The following is a 19,062-nucleotide window of genomic DNA, read 5'->3' as shown; positions in this document are numbered from 1 at the left end:
CATATTTTAATAATGCAATATTTTTTTGAATCACTGTGGCTTTCATTTTTTAATTATTTTTTATTGGAGTATAGTTGGTTGGCAGTGTTGTTATAAGGAATTTTTAAATTAAGTCATTGACATTATTTTTAGGCATAATAAATACTATTGTACACTTAACAGTATAGCATAAACATTTATATGCACTGCAAAACAAAACAAATTTTCAGGACTGGCTTTATTGCAGTGTTTGCTTTTCTGTGGTGGTCTGGTGAGGTATGTCTGTAGTTCTATACCACTCAGGTATAGTAATTCTCTGGGGGTCCAGGAGCAGTTTTTCACTCTAAATAAAATTTCTGGTTTTGCACCAATGGTTTTGAACCCAGAGATAAAAGCAAATGGCTCCTGTGCTGTGCCATCTTATTTGTCAAGATAGCTACAGCTCTGAGAGCTCTAAAGTGCTTGAAGTCCCCTTCTTCGGCTGCCTTGGCTGATCATAAACATTTCCTCCAAGATTAGGTTATTTGGTTTGGGAAGGGCTAACCACTTCCTCCTTTTCCCGCCAGAGATGCTCAGAGGGCTCAAACAAACCTTGTGCTACTGTACAAAAAAGATCTTCATGACCCAGATAATCGTGATGATGTGATCCCTCACCTAGAGCCAGACATCCTGGAATGTGAAGTCAAGTGGGCCTTAGGAAGCATCACTATGAACAAAGCTAGTAAAGGAGATGGAATTCCAGTTGAGCTATTTGAAATCTTAAAAGATGATGCTGTGAAAGTGCTGGACTCAATATGCCAGCAAATTTGGAAAACTCAGCAGCGGCCACAAGACTGGAAAAGGTCAGTCTTCATTCCAATCCCAAAGAAAGGCAATGCCAAAGAATGCTGAAACTACCACACAATTGCACTCATCTCACACGCTAGTAAAGTCATGCTCAAAATTCTCCAAGGCAGGTTTCAACAGTATGTGAACCATGAAATTCCAGATGTTCAAGTCGAATTTAGAAAAGGCAGAGAAGCTAGAGATCAAATTGCCAACATCCGCTGGATCATGGAAAAAGCAAGACACTTCCAGAAAATCATCTATTTCTGCTTTATTGACTATGCCAAAGCCTTTGACTGTGGATCACAATAAACTGTGGAAAATTCTGAAAGAGATGGGAATACCAGACCGCCTGACCTGCCTCTTGAGAAATCTGTATGCAGGTCAAGAAGCTACTGTTGGAACTGGGCATGGAACAACAGACTGGTTCCAAATAGGAAAAGGAGTACGTCAGGGCTGTATATTGTCACCCTGCTTATTTAACTTTATGCAGAGTACTTCATGAGAAATGCTGGGCTGGATGAAGCACAAGCTGGAATCAAGATTTCTGGGAGAAATATCAGTAACCTCAGATTGCAGATGACACCACCCTTATGGCAGAAAGTGAAGAAGAACTAAAGAGCCTCTTGATGAAAGTGAAGAGAGTGAAAAAGTTGGCTTTAAGCTCAGCATTCAGAAAACGAAGATCATGGCATCTGGTCCCATCATTTCATGACAAATAGATGGGGAAACAGTGGAAACAGTGTCAGACTTTATTTTTTTGGGCTCTAAAATCACTGCAGATGGTGACTGCAGCCATGGAATTAAAAGACGCTTACTCCTTGGAAGGAAGGTTATGACCAACCTAGACAGCATATTAAAGAGCAGAGACATTACTTCGCCAACAAAGGTCCATCTATTCAAAACTATGGTTTTTCCAGTAGTCATGTATAGATGTGAGAGTTGGACTATAAGGAAAGCTGATTTGAGAGAATAGCATTGAAACATGTATATTATCACATGTGAAATAGATTGCCGGTCCAGGTCTGATGCATGAGACAGGGTGCTCAGGGCTGGTGCACTGGGGGATGGGATGGGGAGGGAGGGGGGAGAGGGGTTCAGGATGGGGAACACATGTACACCCGTGGATGATTCATGTCAATGTATGGCAAAAACCTCTGCTGCTGCTGCTAAGTTGCTTCAGTCGTGTCCAACTCTGTGCGACCCCATAGATGGCAGCCCACCAAGCTCCCCTGTCCCTGGGATTTTCCAGGCAAGAGTACTGGAGTGGGTTGCCATTGCCTTCTCCAGCAAAAACCACTACAATATTTTTAAGTTTTTAACCTCCAATTAAGATAAATAGTTTAAAAATGAAAGCTGAGCACTGAAGAATTGATGCTTTTGAACTGTGGCATTTGAGAAGACTCTTGAGAGTCTCTTGGACTGCAAGCAGATCCAACCAGTCCATCCTGATGGAAACCAATCCTGAATATTCATTGGGAGCACTGATGCTGAAGGTGAAACTCCAATCTTTTGGTCACCTGATGAGAAGAACTGACTCATTTGAAAAGACCCTGATGCGGGAGGAGAAGGGGATGACAGAGGATGAGATACTTGAATGGTATCACTGACTCAGTGGACATGAGTTTGAGCAAGCTCTGGGAGTCGGCGATGGACAGGGAGGCCTGGTGTGCTGCAGTCCATGGGGTTGCAAAAAGTTGGACACGACTGAGCGACTGAACTGAACTGAACTGAACCACTTCCTGGGATGTGCACTTGGACTTCCTGTTCAGTCCCTGCAAGATTTCACTTGTCTCCTGTCATGTATGTGTGCCTGGTAAGTGATTTCAGTCGTGTCCGACTCTTTGCGACCTTATGGAATATAGCCTGCTAGACTCCTCGATACATGGCAATTTTCCAGGCAAGAATACTGGAGTGGGCTTTCAGGCCCTCCTCCAGGGGATCTTCCCGAACCAGGGAATAAAGCTGTGTCTCTTATGTCTCCTGCATAGGCAGGCGGGTTTTTTACTACTAGTGCCACCTGGGAAGCCCCTCACTATGTCATAAATTCACCTTATATCCAAATGCAGTTCTTCCTCCATTTACAGTGGGGTTGCTGCTGCTGCTGCTGCTGCTAAGTCACTTCAGTCATGTCCGACTCTGTGTGACCCATAGACGGAAGCCCACCACAGTGGGGTTAAATCCCAATAAATCCATTCTAAAGTGAAAATATTCTAAGTCATCAATATATTAGTACATCTAATCTATTGAGCTTTGTATTTTAGCCCACCCTACCTTCAACATGCTGAGATTTACATTGGCCTACAGTTGGGCAAAATCATCTACCACAAAGTTTATTTTGTAATACAGTGTTGATTAGCTCATGTAATTTATTGAATACTGTGCTGAGAGTGAGAAACAGAACGGTCCTATGGCTACAGAACGGTTGTAAGAGCACTGGTTGTTTACCCTCATGACTGCATGGCTGACAGAGCTGTGGCTGCCTCTGCCCCGTGTCATGAGGATGTCGTACTGCAGATCGCTAGTCTGGAGAAAGATCAAAATTTGAAGTATGGTTTCCGCTGAATGCATTTGACTTTCACACAACCATAAAGTTGAAAAATTAAGTCAAACCATTTTTAGTTGGGGACCATTTGCACTACATTTTCTTTTGTTTTGGTACCCTTGATGTTATTACAGTAAATATAAGAATATAAGCTTCTATTATTGGTGGTTTGATGCCAAGTCATGTCTGACTCTTGCAACCCCATGGACTGTAGCCTGCCAGGCTCCTCTGTCCATGGGATTTTCCAGGCAGGCATACTGGAGTGGGTTGCCATTTCCTTCTCCAGAGGATCTTCCCGACCCAGGGATCAAACCCAGGTCTCCTGCATTGCAGGCGGATTCTTTATCAACTAAGCTATCAGGCCACTGGTAAAAGTTAAAGTGAAAATCTCTTAGTTGTGTCTGACTCTTTGCCACCCCATGGACTATACAGTCCATGGAATTATCCAGGCCAGAATGCTGGAGTGGGTAGTCTTTCCCTTCTCCAGGGGATTTCCCAACCCAGGGATTGAACCCAGGTCTCCTGCGTTGCAGGCAGATTCTTTCTGAGCCACAAGGGAATTGTAGCTATAATTGAGATGAGTATGTTTAAACTGAGAGTAAAGAAGAGAAATACAGTTTGGTAAATAGTTGCAACTTCATTTTTTAAAATTGAATTATAGTTGATTTATAGTATTATTACTTACAGGTATCCAGTAAAGTGATTCAGTTAAACATATGTGTGTGTATATATATATGTATATCTATATACATTTTTTCAGATTCTTTTCCCTTGTAAATTATTATCAGATATTGAATATAGTCCCCTGAGGTGTACATTAAAACTTTGTTGTTTATTCTGTATTTGGGCATCCCTGTTGGCTCAGATGGTTAAAAATCTGCCTGCAATTCAGGAGACCCAGATTCAGTCCCTGAGTCAGGAAGATCCCCTGGAGAAGGGAATGGCTACCCATGCCAGTATTCTTGCCTGGAAAATTCCATGGACAGAGGAGCCTGGCAGCTATATATTTATATATACATATATATGTATATCTGTATTCATCTTTTTCAGATTCTTTTCCACTATAGGTTATTATAAGATATTGAATATAATTCCCTGTGGTATACAGTAAACCCTTGTTGTTGAGTATGGGATTAAGAAGTTAACACTATTTTATATATGATAGTGTGTGTTTCTTAATCCCATACTCCTAATTTATCACCCTGTCCCTTCCCTATTTGTATTATTTTTTAGATTCCACATATAAGTGATATCATATAATTTTCTATTTCTCTGAGTTACTTCACTCATTATGATAATCTCTAGGTCTATGGATGTTTCTGCAAATGTCAATATTTCGTTCTTTTTTATGGCTGAGTAATATTCCATTATGTATACACACACATACACTATGTCTTCTTTATCCATGAATCTGTTGATGGATACTTAGGTTGCTCCCATGTCTTGGCTGTGAACGTTGAGGTGCATGTATCTTTTCAAATTATAGTTTTCTTCAGATATATGCCCAGGAGTGGTATTGCTGGATCATATAATAACTATTTTTAGTTTTTTAAAGAACTTCCACACAGTTTTCAATAGTGGCTGCACCAATTTACATTCCCACCAACAGTGTAGGAGGATTCCCTTTTCTCCATATCCTCTCCAGCATTTATTATTTGTAGACTTTTTGGTGATGGCTATTCTGACTGGTGTGAGGTGATATCTCCAATAATTTTGATTTACATGTCTCTAATAATTAGTGATATTGAGCATCTTTTCATGTGCCTGTTGTCTGTTTTTCTTTTTTGGAGAAATGTTTATTTAGGTTTTCTGCCCATTTTTTGATTGGATTATTTGGGTTTTTTGATATTGAGTTGTATCAGCTGTTTGTATAGTTTGGAAATTAACCCCTTGTTAATTGCATCATTGGTTCCAATTTCATTATTAGAGTTTTATTTTGACAGTTTATTTTAGAATTGGTGAGATTTCAGAAAGTGAAATTTCAGATTCAGAAAATGAAAAATATTTGCAGTACATTGATGTCTTCCATGAAATATACATTTGCTTTACATTAGTATACCTCTTTAATGAATTCTTGGACTTAGACTTCTTTTAACCATTAAAATGTTTTAACATGAGTTTGTGGTGCTGTAGGAGAAAGGTCAGATCTCTCTGTAGGTATGCTAGAAAAATATTGGCTACTAAAGGCACTGAGTCAGATAATATCTTTGAAAGTTCATTCAGATTATCTTTAATACCAGAGAGCTTCAAGATGTTTTAATATGTATGTTTCTCTATTAGGAATATAGTAGATTTTTCATTAGCAAAAATTACGTATGTCTTTCTTTTTTCTTATATTGGTGAGGGCCTTGCCCTTTTCACTTTTTTTATCATTAGTGTCTGATACACAGTAGATAAGGGGTACATGTTTACTGAATTTGTGAACTGGAAAGTATATGGCAGGAAAGACACTCTTTTTTAAAGAAGTATTTATTTATTTTATTATTATTAGTCTTTTGGCTGTGGTGGGTCTTCATTGCTGCATGAGGGCTTTCTCTAGTTGCAGTGAGTGGGGGCTGCTCTTCTTTGTGGTGTGTGGGCTTCTAATTGCAGTGTCTTCCCTTGTTCCCATGGAGCACGGGCTCTAGGCATGCAGGCTACAGTAGTTTCTGCACACTGGCTTCAGTAGTTGTGGCTCTCAGGCTCTAGAGCAATGGCTCCGTAGTTGTGGCGCATGGGCTTGGTAACTCTGTGGCATGGGGGAATCTGCCTGGACCAGAGATCAAACTGGTGTCCCTTGCATTGCAAGGCGGATTCTTAACTGCTGGACCACCAGGGAAACTAGGAAAGACACTCTTATGATAAGCTATCTCATAGCATTTTTTGAGGCATAAACACTAAATTTGTACCTGGTTAGGTGGTAACCTGAGCTGAGTATCTTATGCTCTGCTGGGTTGCTATGCCAGTTTGCTAGTCCAGAAATAAACCAACAGCTAAATACACATGGTGTCCAGAGCCAAGATCAACAAATACAGAGAGGTTATCTCCAAACAGAGATAAGTTCAAATGTATAATGGGTTGGAAGATCACATAGAGATCAATTAAAGTGTGGTTGGGAAAATTCCCAAGTCAATGAATGGCCAACTGGATTCTATTTTACGATAAGGACCTCTGTACTTGGAGGGAGTTTCAGATTTTTAAAACTACAAAGCAAATGGATTATATCCACATTCATGGATTATTTTACTATTCAAATAACTTTATTTGGACAGGGCTCCAGAGGATATCAAAGGTATTGTTATATTAGATAATTGAGAGAATTTACCAAAGAGACTTTTTAAAGGAAGAGTCAGGGCTGAGGGAAGGCAAACGTGAGTATTGAAAAACCTTAGAGTTAGTAACAGTGGAGAACTGTTAACCACCAGCCCTGGCCCTGACAGGGAGAGGGGATGGGGGCCGTTAGAACCCAGAAGAAAGTCTTATGGAGAGGGCTCTCCAGTGTGCTGCAGCCTGCCAGGGAGAGAGCTAAAGGAGCAGAAGTCCTGACGCCATTCTCCCCTCACTCCCCTGATCCCCCTGGTGGTGACTTTGATTGGCTGGACCCAATCAGAAGTGGATGGACTCAATCAGAAGTCCGAGGGCAGGGGACCCCATGATTCAGTCTACACAGGGCAGCCACCCTAGGCGTAGGGCAGACTGGAGGTTGAAGAATGGATCTGGAGGGACACATAGCAAATATCCAGCTTGAAGACCTGATGATTTTCATTTTTATTACTAAAGAGCCAGTGCGGAGGGGAAAGTGAAATCAAGCAGTGAACTCATTTGACAAATGTCAAGAAATGTTTATGTAGAACCCTATATAGGGAAAGAGTTTCCGAGAGAGATGGAAAGGCCAGTATAAGGGTCCCCATGCAGAATGCCTGGTGTGTTTGAGGGACTGTAAGGAGGCCGGCAGAGGCAGAGAACTGAGCAAAAAGAAGAATGGGAGGAGTGAGGTCAGAGGTGTGAAAGGGCATTTCAACCCATCCCGGGGGCCGCTCTAGAGAGAGAGGCTCTTTAGTGATTTGGAACCTTCTAGTGGACAAGTATCGGAGAAGGCAATGGCAAGTCACTCCAGTACTCTTGCCTAGAAAATCCCATGGACAGAGGAGCCTGGTAGGCTGCCGTCTATGGGGTCGCACAGAGTCGGACACAACTGAAGTGACTTAGCAGCAGCAGTGGACAAGTATATTATTAATCTTCAGGGAATTCTCCTCACATTTCAAAAGTGCATTCCTGAAAATACTTGCTATTTAGGCTTTAGTTTTCTTTGGAAGGGCTTCCCAGGTGGCTCAGTATTAGAAAACCCACCTGCCAGTGCAGGAGACGCAGGAGACATGGGTTCAATCCCTGGATCAGGAAGAGTCCCTAGAAAAGGGAATGGCAACCCACTCTGGTATTCTTACCTGGAAGATCCCATGGAGAGAGGAACCTGGAGGGCTACAGTCCATGGGGTCACAAAAGAGTCGGACTTGACTGAGCACATAGGCAGCCACGTTTCTTCAAGTAAGAATAAAATCTGCAAATATATATATATTTGGCCACAGCTCAAGGCTTGCGGGATCTTAGTTCCCCAACCAGGGATTGAACCCTGGCCACCATAGTGAAAGTGACGAGTCCTAACCACTGGACCATCAGGGAACTCTCCTATGCAGCTATTTACTTACACCCATGGTGAGTGGTAAATGTTATTAGATTCAGTATTGGAAGACTTTGACTATGAAACAGATCTATCAGAAAGTTGACAGGTACCTACCTGGACTGCTTTAAGGTGTTCACTGTGTCTGTACTGCCTGGGGGAGGTTATAGGCTTGGAAAGGACAAATTACAAGAACCAGGTGAGTGAGAATGACTACTTGTTGGCATGAGAAGGATTAGGATGTGAAGTTGAAGGAGGGAGAAAAGGGAATTGTTAGGAGTAATGTCAGTGCTTTGTCATATAAAATCTCAAGTTTTTGAATGTGAGGATGTTAGTGTTCCATTGGATGTCCCTTTGACTGTAAGCTGCTTGCGTTTTCTTTCTAGGGTTGACAACTTTGGTTTGGGCCTTTTACTTCGATCCAAGCAGATAAAACGCATGGTCTCTTCCTATGTGGGAGAAAATGCAGAATTTGAACGACAGTATTTATCTGGTGAATTAGAAGTAGAGCTGACACCCCAGGTAAAAAAAAACAACACATTTTTTTTTAAATAATACAAATTTATTTTGAAGTTTACCTTTTTCCTTCTAGAAATTTCATTGTGTAAGAGAGGTAAGATAGAATGCTCTTTTGCCAAACCAAGAAAACTTGTTTATAAGTCACACCTCTTGACTGCTAGAGGACTAATGTTTTGTTGCTATGCACTGTAAAAGAAGGTATTTCTAGTGAAAATATTCAGGCTTCAGGATAAAATGTTAAATTTGGCACTGGAATGTGTATTTCACTGTGGCATGCAAAAGCAGTTGCTGCAATGTTTGAAGATTGTCCTAAAAGTCAACTCCTACTAATCATAGAATTAGAAATTTGTGCAGAATCTGGTCTTGCTGAGACATATCAGGAAAATGAAGCCCATGGAGGGGAGTAAAACTGTCTGCACCACAGACTAAATGCTGGGGTCAGAGCCCAGGTTTCCAGGGAACTGAAACAAAGGAAGCAGTGACTGAAGTTAATCTAGCAAGTTTCCACTCACTTTATCCATCATTTCCTTTCCTATCTGATTGAAAAGTTTGTCATTGAGGAACCTTTTTGGCCAATCCAATATAGTTAAAGATCCCAGTTCAAGTAGACCCTTGTTTTCAGGTTGGGACAATATTAAACTCACCATCATTAATATCCAAGCCTATTCTCACTACTGGTTAGTCAGGCAGTTATCTAGTCTGAATATGATGCACTTATCTCACACGCTCGCAAAGTTATGCTCAAAATTCTCTAAGCCAGGCTTCAACAATATGTGAACCGTGAACTTCCAGATGATCAAACTGGTTTTAGAAAAGGCAGAGGAATCAGAGATTAAAATTGCCAACATCCGCTAGATCATTGAAAAAGCAAGAGAGTTCCAGAAAAACATCTATTTCTGCTTCATTGACTATGCCAAAGCCTTTGACTGTGTGGATCACAACAAACTGTGGAACATTCTGAAAGAGATGGGAATAACAGACCACCTGACCTGCCTCTTGAGAAACCTGTATGCAGGTCAGGAAGCAACAGTTAGAACCGGACATGGAACAACAGACTGGTTCCAAATAGGAAAAGGAGTACATCAAGGTTGTATATTGTCACCCTACTTATTTAACTTATATGCAGAGTACATCATGAGAAACGCTGGGCTGGAATCAAGATTGCTGGGAGAAATATCAATAACCTCAGATATGCAGGTGACACCACCGTTATGGCAGGAAGTGAAGAGGAACTAAAAGCCTTTTGATGAAAGTGAAAGAGGAGAGTGAAAAGGTTGGCTTGAAGCTCAACATTCAGAAAACTAAGATCATGGCATCCGGTCCCATCACTTCATGGCAAATAGATGGGGAAACAGTGGGAACAGTGTCAGACTTTTTGGGCTCCAAAATCACTGCAGATGGTGACTGCAGCCATGAAATAAAAAGATGCTTACTCCTTGGAAGAAAAGTTATGACCAACCTAGACAGCATATTAAAAAGTAGAGACATTACTTTGCCAACAAAGGTCTGTCTAGTCAAGGCTATGGTTTTTCCAGTAGTCATATATGGATATGAGAGTTGGACTATAAAGAAAGCTGATTGCCGAAGAATTGATGCTTTTAAACTGTGGTGTTGGAGAAGACTCTTGAGAGTCCCTTGGACTGCACGGAGATCCACCCAGTCCATCCTAAAGGAAATCATTCCTGAATGTTCATTGTAAGGACTGATGTTGAAGCTGAAACTCCAATACTTTGGCCACCTGGTGTGAAAAGCTAACTCATTTGAAAAGACCCTGATGCTGGGAAAGATTGAAGGCAGGAGAAGGGGACGACAGAGGATGAGATGGCTGGATGGCATCACTGACTCAATGGACATGAGTTTGAATAAACTCTGGGAGTTGCTGATGGACAGGGAGGCCTGGCGTGCAGCAGTCCATGGGGTAGCAAAGAGTCGGACATGACTGAGCGACTGAACTGAACTGAACTGAATATGATGTAACTAGACCGTAACAAGAGGTTTCATGTTAGGGGTTATGTCAGCAAGTGTTTAGGGCCAGAGTTATTTCCCAGTAGGAAAACTGGGTGAAAAGGCAGGTGGTGGTGAGAGACAGCTGGGGAAATTAGATTTGAAATCACTAGTACCTAAAAGGGCGGAGAAGGCAATGGCAAGCCACTCCAGTACTATTGCCTAGAAAATCCCGTGGATGGAGGAGCCTGGTGGGCTGCAGTCCGTGGGGTCACTAAGGGTCGGACACGACTGAGTGACTTCACTTTCACTTTTCACTTTCACACATTGGAGAAGGAAATGGCAACCCACTCCAGTGTTCTTGCCTGGAGAATCCCAGGGACAGGGGAGCCTGGTGGGCTTCCGTCTATGGGGTCACAGAGTCGGACAGGACTGAAGTGACTCAGCAGCAGCAGTAGTACCTAAAAGGGAGACAAAGTGATCAGAATAAGGTACAAAGACATTTTTCATACAGCTGTTCCTACTCTGAAACAAGATTTGAATTTCTCTTGGCTTTTTGAAAACCATTTTAGCTGTATGTTATAGTCTTTATCGTTTGTATTTTTCCTTAATTAGATAACGTAATAGATAAAATACTTAAGAGAAGGTTTAGAATACATTCTCAATAACTGGAAATTTTACATTATTATTATATAATCATGATATTGTTATTTATGATAAGGTTCAGGCTGTACCTCCATGTAGCACACAGTAAAACATGATATTTTATTGTATGTTTTTTAATGTATACAGTTAAAGTTATATACTTCAGATTTGAAAATTGATTCAAAAATATTACAAACAGATTTGTAAAATATGATGTTGAGAAACCAGTGGAGACATGGAAATCGAAAACATGAGTATGTAAATAAGCAGTTCCATTACAAATTAAGGATTAAAAATAGAGAGGTTGTTGTCTAGAGAGACAGTCACTGTTTTGCATTGATCTTGTAGCCTGCAGTGTTAGTGAGGTAGACCCCTATGCACTGCTAAGGGTGGTTTAGATGGATAAACACCTAGAGAGCAGGGACCGTGTGGCTAAATATTTGTGTCCACAGACAGAAGTGTGCTTAATGGGCTTTTGATGCAGTGTTGTTTGTTCACTTGTAGGGCACGCTTGCAGAGAGGATTCGTGCGGGTGGGGCTGGAGTTCCTGCATTTTACACCAGCACAGGGTATGGAACCCTGGTGCAAGAAGGGGGGTCACCGATCAAATACAACAAAGATGGCAGCGTTGCCATTGCCAGTAAGCCGAGAGAGGTAAGACGCACGATTCCAGGTGGGCTCATTGGGTAAATAAGTATTAAATCACACCTGGGTGAGAATAAAACACTGTCATTCATTCAGTAACATACATATGCTAGGTACAATTTCTAGCTAAAACTGAACATCTGCTAGTAATTAAAGTCATGTAGAGAAATCAAAATAAACAAATGAGGAGGAAAGAAACTAATCCATAGAAATGAGAGTCAAGATTAGTTTTATGGTAGGTTTTAAGAAATTTGGGTGTATAATTGCTGATTATGTGGAAAATAAAATACAACTACTTTATTTAATACTATAATATGTATGATATTAAACCCTTCATGTTCAGGCCCCTTCTGGATGTGATAGAAGAAGGGAAAAAAAGCTAAAGAAATCACAAATTATGTCTATAATCTTAAAAAGTAGAGAATGGTTATAAATATATGAGTAGAATAAATACCACGTTTATATTATCTGTTTATCCTTCATTTTGTACACTGGCACATTTGAGCCTTAGACTGAATAACTTAGTTTTATTTAAGTGTTGGATAGGATGGAGTATCTTTATGCTAGGTAACTTTCCTCACACATTAGAAAAGAATAGAACTCTTGATATAGGTATTTGAGATATTCAGGAGCCAGTTTTTAAAATGACACAGGCCAGTATTTCATTGCTGTGTTTTTGGTGTCTTTCCCTTCTCTCTGCCCACATGGCTCATGAGAGTTAACAAAAGTCATGGTCTGCTGAACTTATCTCTAGAGAAGTGAGAACTTAGTATAACTAAGTTCTTACTAAGAACTTAGTATATAAGTATATAACTTATATCAAGGGGTCTTGTCACCTTTCTTCGTATATGGATGTTAGCTGTCCCCCTTGGGGTTTTGAGGGAAGATAAAGGTCATTGCTGTCATCTCCCTGCCGTCCCATGTTTGTCTCCAGCAGCGTCCTTCATCTGGAGCTGTGCCTTTTCTGCTTAGGGTTACCTGCTGCTGCTGCTAAGTCGCTTCAGTCATGTCCTTACCTATATTGACTCAAAGCTTTTTTGTTAACGTTTTTTATACTCTATCTTGCTTCTTGCCTGCTGCTAAGTCACTTCAGTCGTGTCCAACTCTGTGTGACCCCATAGATGGAAGCCCACCAGGCTCCCCCTTGCCTGGGATTCTCCAGGCAAGAACACTGGAGTGGGTTGCCATTTCCTTCTCCAGTGTGTGAAAGTGAAAAGTGAAAGTGAAGTCGCTCAGTCGTGTCTGACCCTTAGCGACCCCACGGATTGCAGCCCACCAGGCTCCTCCATCCATGGGGTTTTCTAAGCACTAATTAGGTTTAAAAAGTTTTTGCAGAGAAAAAGACAGGAACCTAATTATTAAGATGGATCCTATTTAATGTAGATCAGGATAGCCAGCAAAATCTGGTGAATCCTTTGAGAACTTGCTAGAAGTTACATCGTTAACTCACCGTGTGAAAACAAAGAATAGACTAGAATCTATCCTGAATGCCTGGGTTCATTTCAGCCTGGTGTCAGGTGTAGGCATCTAGCAGTTTTGTAATTTTGTCTGAATCCTGAGGAATACAACAGATAATCTCTAGAAATGATTCTTGTTAGCCAATCTTATTTTCCTCGATTATGGTGGGAAGAGGAAATGAGTGAATTCCTTGGATTAGTGATAGTTATTTGAGGTCCTTCTGTTTGTCAAGCACTAGTCCAAATGTGGTGGGAAAAGGGGTCCTTTAGGCCAAGCCCCTGTAGTGGGGGAACTGACAAAGAATGAAGAGACAAATGCATAACGTAACAAATGGAGTAGGGCAAAGGCAGAGGAAGTGCTGAGTGGCCAGGAAGGCGTGTTCCAGGCTGGGTCGGGGGAACCTCTCTGAGCAGTGATGTCTGGTAGAGACCTGAATAAGATAGGAGAATGAGCCGGGTGAAGGTCGGAGGCTGTGCTGTCGTCAGAAGAAAGAGGAAGGACATGGTCTCTGGCAGACTTGCCGAGTGTGTGCGACAGCAGGGCAATGAGAATGGAACAGAGTCAATGAGGCAGAGTGGTAGGACTGGAGACTGGAGAGAGGCAGGAGCCCGGTCTCGTGAGCTTGGACTTCTCTGAGAGTGGTGAGGGGCTGAGAGTGCTGAATAGAAGTGGCAGAGTGATGGGATCTGAGCTACATTTTGGAAAGATCACTGTGGCTTTTGGGAGTGAGTTTTTTGTCGGAGACCCAGAAGCAGAAGCAGCGCGAGAGATGAGGGGCTGTTGTATTAATACTAATCCAGTTGGAAGTAGAAGGCGGTTTAGATTGAGGTGGTGACAGTGGAATTTGTGAGAAGTGGTTGCAGTTGGGAAATACATTGACAGTAGAACCAACACGATTTACTGAGTAAGAAAAGACATGAGTCAAGCATGCTGCTTATTGAGATGGGCCAAGTATGAGAATTAACGAGGAGCTCTTTCTGGACTTGAAGTGTTGAAGAGATTCATTGGCCTCCAAGAGAGCTACTCAGTAGGCTTTAGGTCAGCTCAGGGAGGGTTGAGAGCTGGGATAGGAACTTTGGAGGCATCAGCAAGTGAAATTCGCTCAGTCATGTCTGACTCTGCAACCCCATGGACTATACAGTTCATGGAATTCTCCAAGCCAGAATACTGGAGTGGGTAGTCTTTCCCTTCTCCAGGGCATCTTCCCAACCAAGGGGTCGAACCCTGGTCTCCTGCATTGCAGGCGTGTTCTTTACCAACTGAGCCACCAAGGAAGCCCAAGAATATTGGAATGGGTAGCCTATCCCTTCTCCAGGGAATCTTCCCAACCCAGAAATTATCAGCATGTGGTATATAAAACCATGGAACTTGAGTGATGAGGGCTGGAGTGCAGAGAACACCTCTTTTGCATTTAAGGGTTTAGAAGAGGCCTGGCATTTAAAGATTGAAAAGAGGAAAAGAAGCAGCGAATAAAATGGGAGTGTCTAGTGAGTAAAGAGGAAATCCAGTGGAGGTGATTTGGAAATCCAGGAGGCTGGTGATTTGGAAGATGGAATCTTTTACAAAGCAAGGAGTGATCAACTGTGTCAGAGAGTGAAGGAGTTGAGTAATAGGCCTGGAAGTGGACCATTGCAGTTGAAAATGTGGAGGTCATTGGTCGCCTTAAAGGGTGATTTTTTTGGAACAGGATTTTTCTGGAATGGTGAATATTTGATTGGAGTGGATTCAAGAAAGGATGGAAAGATGAGGATGTGGAGACTGTGAAATGAGTGACTCAAGGGAGTATAATAGCTAGTTTGACAAAACCAATTCTGTCCCTGTTTTTAAATTTTAAAATAGCTAACACTTAGCAACCGCTGATGTGTAGCCCCTTCAGGAAGTTATATAATTAGAATAGAAAAACATGCCAGTGTTTTTACTTTGCCCTGAGTTGGCATATGTTCAGATGTGTTTTTCTAGGTCTGCATGGAAAAGACTCAACTGTCATCATTAGTGATGATTGAAATTCATAAGACTTAAAAAACTAAGGCAGGAGGAGAAGGGGACAACAGAGGATGATATGGTTGGATGGCATCACTGACTCAACAGACATGAGTTTGTGCAAGCTCCATGAATTGGTGATGGACAGGGAAGCCTGGCGTGCAACAGTCCATGGGGTCACAAAGAGTTGAACACGACTGAGTGACTGAACTGAAAAAACTATTGATGTGTATCTTACAAATAGGCTTCATATAATTTATCTAAGTTCATATTAATATGATCCTCATTCATCTGTGATTCCCTAAATTCATTAATCTTTTCTGACATAATGTGGCATAATACCTTTAAGGAAATTGTTCTGTGAGAAATTATTTCTGTTTTAATGTAAATCAAAACTACAATGATGTATCACCTCATACTGGTCAGAATGGCCATCATCAAAAAGTTTACAAATAATAAGTGCTGGAGAGACTGTGGAGAAAAGGGAACCTATACTGATTGGTGCAGCCAGAGTGGAAAACAGTCCCACTCCTGGGCATATATGGAAAAGATAAAAACCCTAGTTCAAAGAGATATATGCACCCCAGTGTTTTATAGCAGTATTATTTACAGTAGCCAAGAAATAGAAGCAACCTAAATGTCCATCGACAGGTGAATGGTTAAAGAAGATGTAGTACATATATACAATGGAATATTACTTAGCCATAAAATGAATTAATTCCATTGGCAGTAACATGGATGGACCTAGAGATTATCATACTAAATGAAATCAAAGACAAAATATCATATCACATAACATATGTGGAAACTAAAAGATTGATAGAAGTGAACTTATTTACACAACAGAAATAGACTCACTGACATAGAAAACAACCTTATGGTTACCAACGGGTAAAGTGGGGGAGAGGGATAAGTTAGGTGTTTGGGATTAACATATACACACTATTATATAAAAATAAACAACAAGAACCTACTCTGTAACACAGGGAGCTTTATTCAATATCTTATAATAACCTATAATGGAAAAGAATCTGAAGAAGAGTATATATATGTATATATGTACATGTGCTGTGCTTAGTCACTCAGTCGTGTCTGACTCTTTGTGACCCCATGGACTGTAGCCCGCGAGTCTCCTCTGTCCATGGGGATTCTCCAGGCAAGAATACTGGAGTGGATTGCCATGTCCTCCTCCAGGGGATCTTCCCAACCTAGGGATTGAACCCAGATTTCCCAAATTACAGGTGGATTCTTTACTGTCTGAGCCACCAGGGAAGCCCAAGAATACTGGAGTGGGTAGCCAATCCCTTCTCCAGGGGAACTTCCCAGCCCAGGAATAGCACTGGGGTCGCCTACATTGCAGGCAGATTCTTTACCAGCTGAGCTACCCAGGAATCACATATGTGTACATATATGGGATATCTGAATCCCATATCTGGGATTTGAATCACTTTGCTATACACCTGAAACTATTGCAATATTATAAATTAACTATAATTTTTAAAAAAGAGTATTTTTTAAAACCATAGTTTAAGAAGAGTATATGTACCCAAACTGTCTCAAAACTTTCTGTAAAATGCATGCAGTTTTTTCCACTAGGAGGCGCAGTAGGAATGAGAATGGACTTCAGCCTTCAAATGGCTTCCATCCCGTGTGGTGATGCAGTGTGATGTTGATTTTGTTTCCTGTTTGTTTCTATTCCCAGAGCTAAGTCCCCATGAAGCAAAAGGGAAAAAAATGCCACAGCATAGTTTTGCTTTATGCTTTTTCTCCCCATCTCGTCCATTTGGAGTAGAATTAAAAGTCAATAAACATCCAAAAATCAATAGCCTTCCATTAGACCAGTAATGACAGAAAAGAAGGTGTAATAGAATAAAATATAATAGTCACAGTGGCCATCAAAAAACATGAAGCACCTGTGAGTAAACCCAGAAAATATATACAGAGCTTTTTGGGGGGGAATTATAAAACTATTGAAGGAGGTAAAAGAAGACTTTAAAAATTGTAGGCCTATGTTATGCTCATAGGTGGGATATGGTTTATCAGTTCTCTCCAGATTAGTCTATAAATTCTAGGAATCCCAATTAAAATCTCAGCAGATGATTATGAATTAATTAGGAGATAGGAATGGATTTTTAAAACTATTTCAGGTAGGAAAATAATGCATTGCCCGTTTCATGCAACTATATAGTTTTTTTCTAGAGTGGAGGCAAACTGAAAGTGTTAGTCTCTCAGCCGGGTTGGACTCTGTGACCCCATGGACTGTAGCCCGCTGGCTCTTCTGTCTGTGAATTTCTCCAGGTGAGAATACTGGAGTGGGTTGCTATGCCCTCCTCCATGGTATCTTTTCGACTCAGGGATCAAACCCAGGTCTCCCACATTGCAGGTGGATTTCCTACTGCCTGAGCCACCAAGGAGGCTATAGAGTGGAGGGAAAGAGGGGCCTTTTTCATGTCAGTATGTAACTTATTCACAGAAATAGTAAAGTGAATGCTAACACATGCAGTCTGTGCCACAAGCATGTAGAATTTTCAGTTCCTCACAGTTTCCAAGCTCTCCTACCACTGGGCCTTTGCATGTACTGCTACCTTAGTTTCCTCTTCACCACTTGGAGTGAACCTGGTCCAGGGGTCCCCAGCCTCCTGGATCTAATTCCTGATGATCTGAGGTGGAGCTGATGTAATGATAATAGAAATAAAGTGCACAATAAGTAAAATGCACTTGAATCATCCCCAGACTACCCTCCACACCCGTCTATGAAAAAATTATCTTGCGCGAACTCTGGTCCCTGGTGCCAAAAAAGGTTGGGGACTGCTGGCCAACACTACTCACCCTGGAAGTCTCAGTTTAAATCTTCTCCTTCTTGCCCTAGCTAGGCTTGTATCCCTTTTATCTGTCTCTGTCAGAGCAGGTGGGTCTTGCTAGGTGGCTCAGCAGCAAAGAACCCACCTGCCCCTGGGTTGGGAAGTTAATAGTTTAGTAATACACTTAAGAAAAGAAGTAAGTTACACTTAGGCAAATAAGTAACTAGCGGGGCTTCTCAGGTGGCTCAGTGGTAAAGAATCTGCCTACCAATGCAGGAGACACAAGAGACACAGGTTTGAGCTCTGGGTGGAGAAGATCCCCTGGAATAGGAAATGGCAACCTGCTCCAGGATTCTTACCTGGAAACTTCCATGGACAGAAGAGCCTGGTGGGTTACAGTATATGGGGTCTCAAAGAGTCAGACACTGAGCAACTGAGCACACACATACACACACATCAGAGCAGGTATCACAACCAACCAAGCCCTGTGCAGATCCTGACGATGCCCTTTGTCTTTTGCAGGTGAGAGAGTTTAAAGGTCAGCATTTTATCTTGGAGGAAGCAATCACAGGGGATTTTGCTTTGGTGAAAGCCTGGAAGGCAGACCAAGCCGGAAACGTGATTTTCAGGTAGTACAATGGTTTTAAAAAATGTTCAACATAAATGCAACTTTATGTTTCCAAAATTATGATTACAAAATGGATATCTTGATGTGTTTGGTATTTAAAAATTTATTTTAAAGATTGCTTAAAATCAGTCACGTGTGTGTGTGTGTGTGTGTAGGTGTGTGCAGAACCGTTGCTGTGTGGCCATGCTGGTTTGGGGCACTTGAGGACATCTGTTCTGACTGATTGGTGCCCATGGTGCACTGTTAACTGCTTGAATCTATTCTAGTCTTGTATATGGTCACATACACTTTTGTCCTGTGTACTTTAGTGGCTAAGGCTAGTTACAGTGTTGTGACATACTTAAAAAAGCTGACAAAAACACACAATTATATTTAATTTTGACATCGTTATTTATATGCATTGTCTTAAAACACCTAAGTTAGTTTGATATTCTGG

General features: G+C 41.4%; 1 protein-coding gene across 2 annotated transcripts in view; it reads left to right on the top strand.

Annotated features, from left to right (window-relative positions):
• Window positions 1-19,062, top strand: part of OXCT1 (3-oxoacid CoA-transferase 1) — a 181,982-nt gene that overhangs the window by 18,802 nt on the left and 144,118 nt on the right. For both annotated transcript variants that reach the window (XM_055422121.2, XM_088827668.1), the window contains exons 4-6: window positions 8,393-8,528; window positions 11,619-11,768; window positions 18,521-18,627. In XM_055422121.2, coding sequence (XP_055278096.2) covers window positions 8,393-8,528; window positions 11,619-11,768; window positions 18,521-18,627 — 393 coding nt within the window. The remainder of the gene's footprint in view (window positions 1-8,392; window positions 8,529-11,618; window positions 11,769-18,520; window positions 18,628-19,062) is intronic.

The sequence above is a fragment of the Moschus berezovskii genome, chromosome 18 (genome assembly GCF_049115385.1).
Source record: "Moschus berezovskii isolate FMDL1 chromosome 18, NW_MosBer_1.0, whole genome shotgun sequence".
Classification (NCBI taxonomy): domain Eukaryota; kingdom Metazoa; phylum Chordata; class Mammalia; order Artiodactyla; family Moschidae; genus Moschus; species Moschus berezovskii.
This window is presented reverse-complemented; position numbering and strand designations above follow the sequence as displayed.